Source organism: Xenopus laevis, chromosome 8L (genome assembly GCF_017654675.1).
Source record: "Xenopus laevis strain J_2021 chromosome 8L, Xenopus_laevis_v10.1, whole genome shotgun sequence".
Lineage (NCBI taxonomy): Eukaryota > Metazoa > Chordata > Amphibia > Anura > Pipidae > Xenopus > Xenopus laevis.
Genome location: NC_054385.1, coordinates 114803456 through 114809455, shown reverse-complemented (window position 1 = coordinate 114809455; position 6000 = coordinate 114803456). Strand labels below are relative to the sequence as shown.

At 35.6% G+C, this 6000-nt stretch overlaps 1 protein-coding gene across 1 annotated transcript; it reads right to left on the bottom strand.

Moving 5' to 3' along the window:
- Positions 1 to 1848: 1848 nt before the first annotated feature.
- LOC108699014 (olfactory receptor 12D2) lies at positions 1849 to 2826 on the bottom strand. The gene has a single exon (XM_018230871.1). The coding sequence runs from the start codon at positions 2824 to 2826 to the stop codon at positions 1849 to 1851; it is 978 nt and encodes a 325-aa protein (XP_018086360.1).
- Between the last annotated feature and the right edge of the window lie 3174 nt (positions 2827 to 6000).

The following is a 6000-nucleotide window of genomic DNA, read 5'->3' as shown; positions in this document are numbered from 1 at the left end:
ACCATCGAATGGGCTACTTCGACCTTCGACTACGACTTCGACTACGAATCGAACGATTCGAACTAAAAATCGTTCGACTATTCGACCATTCGATAGTCGAAGTACTGTTTCTTTAAGAAAAACTTCGACCCCCTACTTCGGCAGCTAAAAGCTATCGAAGTCAATGTTAGCCTATGGGGAAGGTCCCCATAGGCTTGCCTGTGATTTTTTGATAGAAGGATATTCCTTCGATCGTTGTATTAAAATCCTTCGAATCGTTCGATCGCAGGATTTGCGCTAAATCGTTCGACTTCGATATTCGAAGTCGAACGATTTTAGTTCCTAGTCGAATATCGAGGGTTAATTAACCCTCGATATTCGACCCATAGTAAATCTGCCCCAAAGTCTGCCAACTTTCATAAGAACTTGAAAAACTTGAGGAGACACAATATGACCCTTAAATCTCCAAAAGCCATACTACCTATTCATTTTAAAATAATTCTTTATGGACTAAAAGCACAACACGGGATATTACCCCCTTTGTTTAAAATTTATTTAATTTTTTTTTTCGAGGGGGGATGGAAAGAGGACTGGAATGCGGAGAAAGGAAGTGAGTGTTTGTGGGGTTAGAAGGAGACCAAGACTGGTAGTGGAGGTTTGATGAAGAACTTGGGGATCCTGCAAATAGAGGGCAGATGTGCCCAAAAGATGGCTAGACAGGAGAAGATTTTTGTAGTTAGTATCATATGGGGGTTCAAAAGCCACCAAATTTGGCAGGGGGAAAAAAGAGGGCTCAAACCATATATACTGAGAGTAAAACTATGAAAAGCAGGAGTGTAGTAGCAGTGAGACATTATATGAAAGCTTATGCAAGGCTGGGAGTTGGCTATAAAGAATACAGATTCTAATTATCCATATAGATAAATATTCAAAACATAGTGTTCATATCTGCAAACTAGTTTCATAACAGCAGGATTTTTATGCAGTGCACATTCATAAGTACAAGCATGCCAACAACATAGACCTTGTTTTATTCTACTCATTAGCAAAAACACCTGCCAATACATGGGGCAGATTTATCAAAGGTCGAATATCGAAGTGAAATATACTTTGAAATTCGATCATCGAATGGCTATACTTCGAATATCGAAGTCAAAGTTTTTTTTTACTGAATTTGACCATTTTGCGGTCAAAGTAAAATCGTTCGATCGAACGATTTCAGCGATCGATCGAACGATTTTACTTCGACTACAAAAAACTTGCAAAAAAAAAAATGCATTAGAAGGTCCCCATAGGCTAACATAGCACTTCAGCAGGTTTAATTTGGCGAATTATTGAAGTCGAAGTTTTTTTAAAGAGACAGTACTTAGATTATCGAATGATCGAATATTCAAACGATTTTTACTTAGAATCGAAGTTGAAGTAAATTCGAAGTCGTAGTATCATATTCGATGGTCGAAGTATCCAAAAAATTACTTATAATTTCAAAATTTTTTCTTTCGAAAATGACCTCGAATTCACTTCAACCCTTGATAAATCTGGCCCATGGTGTCAGTCATGAAAACTATTCAGTAATAAGAAGTGCATTTGTGTTGCTTCTGACTTTGGTGAGCTTGTGTGCACTTGTAATTTTGATGTGAGCGCGTTTTAATACACGCGACTATTTGGTCCAAATACATTAAAGTCAATGGGCGTCAGAATAATTTTGATGCACGACAATTTTTATGCAAACGGCAATTTTTTTTTTTGACGCGTCGGATTTTATGTTGGCGAATTGTCACCGCAGTTTCGCAAATTAATTCCCTGCAGCAAAACGCAGAAATTTGACTCAAATTCGTGTCTGGCCCAACACTAGTGTTATTTAATTCTTTATAATGACAATTTCTTAATAACTCTACTTATAGCTTTCTTCATGTCCTTGTTACGTAAGGTATATATAATCGGATTCAGAGCTGGAGTTACAACAGTAAACAAAACTGCAGCACCCCTGTCCTGATCTAAGATGTCTTGTGTTGCAGGTCTTATATAGGTAAAGAGAGCAGTTCCATACAGGAGAATAACAACTGTAAGGTGTCCACTACAGGTTGAGATTGCACGCTTTCTTCCTTCTACTGTTTTCATTTTTAGAACAATTCTGCCTATTAGAACATAGGAAATAAGTGTCAGCAGAAAAGCCATGCACGTCAGATATCCAGTTATTATATTAAGAATTTTCTGGTTAAGTGTTGTGTCTGTACAAGCCAACTTCAATAATGGCTTAATGTCACAGAAAAAGTGCTCCACCAGATTAGGTCCACAATAGGGAAGTATTGCTGTAAGAACTGTATGCAAGAGGGAATGCAAAAATCCAAACATCCAAGACCCAAATATTAGAATGACACAAAATGTAGGGCTTATGATGCTAAAATAATGTAGAGGATCTCCTATTGCTATTAAACGGTCATAAGACATTACAGTGAGGAGTATAACTTCAGAGCCCCCCATAAAATGAAAGAAATGCAGCTGTGAAATGCAGCCATTAAAAGAAATAGTCTTCTGTGTCGAAAAAAAGTCTGCAAGCATCTTGGGCACAGTCACAGAAGAAAAGAATATGTCAAAGAAGGCTACGTTTCCCAAAAAGTAATACATTGGAGTATGAAGAGCTTTTTCCAAAATAGTTATCACCAGAATGAAGAAATTTCCAGTAACATTTAGTAGATAAAAGGCCAAAAACACACCAAAAAGGGTTATGCGAAATTCAAGTATATCAGTCAAACTTAGTAAGACAAATTCTGTCACTGATGTTTGGTTTTCTGTGTGGCATGAATTCTTGTAATCTGTGGCACAAAATACAGCTTTATTACTCATTCCTCAGTCATGTTAATTCTCAGCAAGTGCACAGTTATTTCATCTTTGATATCTTTCAAAGCAGGGCTATCAAACTACAGGAACACAGGCTGAATGTTGCCCTCTAAGATATTTTTATGGCCCCTCTGCCAACTCAGTCTCCATAGATTTCTTTGTATGACATTGTCTTTATAATATAATCCTGCCTCCATACATCTCTATACATTTATAAAACATCATCATCTTTAAAACAGTTAAAACCAGTGTTGAGCACCATTGCTTTAATTTAATTTAATTATTTGATCTATTGATTGTCTAGAGTGGTGTAAAATAGTGGATTATCTTGTTGGTCATGATGCATAATTCAGCTATAAAGACTATACTATAGCTTTATAAGTATGCCATGAATTTTACACAAAAGGGGTCATTGATAATGCCCAATGCAGTGTGCAAAGTGCAAAAAAAGAGCTGCAAATAGCCCAAAGACAGGCAGTAAATACAGGGCTAGCTGTACCTCCTGATGCTGCTCTCTTCACTGAAACCTACATTTTTTTATTCGGTGTTTAGTGCCAAGAGCAGTAGGTAGGGGAGCAAAAGTGTTTTGCAAATGAGCTCTAAGAGGCATGCTTTTGAACACCTTAGTGATTTTTCACTAGCACCCTCATAAATGACCCCTAAAATGTTTAGTCATTGAAAATTATTATAAAACTATGTCCCCATTTACACTATCTACTATACAGAAATCACCCAGATATTCTTATAAGAATGAGCAAATAAAAAAAGCTATTACTACAAGGGGCGCAAAGGAAATTAACAAAGGGGCTAAAAAACAATAATTTCAGCATACTGGATATGAACCAATTGTTGAGTTTCTACAGATCTAATTTTGAATAAGACAAATTAGGAAAAAGGGATTCATTTGTTAAGTACTAAACATTCATCTCTTGTACTGACCTGTAATTGTAGAAGCATCAGGTAAGTTGTTACACATTTTGTTTGCTTCAAATACATTCACACAAGGGAAGAAATCTGAATTTATTTGATGGTTTTGAAGCTACTGTTCCCAAACCAACATCAAATACTGACAGTTGTGGTCAGATGCTGAAGAAATAAAGCCGTGTGAAGGTGTTCTGTCTCCCAGCAGTAGCTGTTTAATTTTTCTAAAAACAATGAGACCATACTACTTTTTCATTCAGTTGATATTTACTGTAAATCTATATACATTTTAGATATGAACAATTGACCTTACTGTGATGTTATTAACCACATCTTCACATTATAATTATAGCTTTATTGGTTATTGGACAGAAGGGTCTTGATAAAGTGCCTACTCAGTCAAAGAATGCTGTGACCAACATTTTGCATTTTGGATAAAAGCATGGTGAACATAAATAATAATTTGAATGTAAAAAAAAGTTATACAAAATTATTATTAATAATAATAATAGGACGTGTTGCAATAATACCCAAAGGCTGATTTACCTTTTTGCAGCTGATTTTAGTTGACTGGTTCACAATTGTCTGACATTTATTGTCTTGTGAACATGAAGCAGACACAGCTTGATTAGACCAGTAGTGCACTGACTCTAAGAAAGGTGGCACAAAAGGTTCAGCTATAAATAATGTTCTGAGCTAGGCCATGATTTCCCAAAGGGTTATAAAAACATAGGTGTCATATTTTTTTTCAATTATCTACACTAATAAAAGTAGTTGAGGCCTACTAAAACCAACTCAGTATAACATAAATTAGAATAGGGGTTCTCATTGGGATAACTTACAAAAACAATGTCAATTGCTATTTTGCACACAAATTCCCCCAAAAAATGCAGAATTGAGACTTCGAGAACTTTTAACAAAGATCTTCAGGAACAAAAAAGGTTCATTCTTAAACACAAATCAATACAAGGAATGATTATGTAGAAAAGAAGAAGAAACTTTAATTAAATTATTCAGAATTTAAGTCAGCAGCATACATCTTGGAGAGGGAATCTGCTTAAACATTCTTGAATCTTGGGTGACCTCATAAACCCTATAAAAAAACATGGCCCACCAAGTCTGTCTCGGTCTAAGTCTTTTAGAAGAGTGAAGATATTCAATATTCTGATGGTCCGTAAGAATAACAATTGGATGTTTAGCACCTTTTAATAAATACCCCTTTTAATAAATAGCCAATTTTAAATCCAGAAGTTGTGTATCCGAAACGTCATAGCTTTGTTAGCAATTATTTAATTTTTAAGGAAAAAAAAGCTACAGGATGAGTTTCCATTGGGAAAGAAATGTCCCAGCAGCAACATTACATCAAAGGAAGAGAAATATCCCGGTGTTGAAGAATGGGAGCTGAAGTAAAAAGTCCATTTAACAGGTGAAATGCAACTTGCACAAAAGTCCATGCACATTTTTGATGTATGTATGGTATGGGTTAATTTAGTTATTGGAGTTAATAACTTATCTTGAAAAAGTTCCTGATGAATTTTCCAAAACATTTGCCAACCTTATAAATTACTGAAATGTTTTTGAGAGTAAGGAACAGGCCAATTAAAAATAACTGCCATTTTCTCGGGGTCTATCTGAAACCCCTTTGGTGAAATGAACCCCTTTGGTGGTCAGATGGGACAGAATTTTTTGCATGTGCAATCTATGCTTTTGTAGAGAGTTTAAAAAAACAAGAATATTCAAGCAGATGATTACAAAAAAACAAGGAAATCTCACATAATTGTATTAAGAAAATGCTGAAAGGTAGCTGGGACATTGTATAGACCAAATAACATTACTAGATATTGAAAGTGACCAAACCTAGTGTGAAGAGCCATTTTCCGTTCATAACAAACAAGGGAAAGTTGTGCTCACCACTATTTTTTAAAACCATTAGGCGGGGGTGCAATGAGGCTGTGACCACAAAATACATATAGTCAAATACAAGAGTCCTCTGCACTCAACCCATTATCAATATATTTAAGACAGCGACATTTTGTGCATACTGCTACTAAAAAATGCCTTACCCTATAATGGGTTGAGTGCAGAGGACTCTTGTATTTGACCATTTTCCGTTCATCCCAGTCTCTAATTCTGAAATGGTCATAGTCTGCCCTGAGGTCAAGTATTGAGAAAATCTTTGTCTCATTTAACTGTTGAAAATTATTGGGAATCAATAATCAGTTAAATCAGTTAATAAAAGGTCTAAGAGTGTGGTCTTTC

What these genes read in the sequence shown, in the direction of transcription:
- LOC108699014 (XM_018230871.1), bottom strand. Translation starts at nt 2,826, where the DNA reads ATGAGTAATAAAGCTGTATTTTGTGCCACAGATTACAAGAATTCATGC.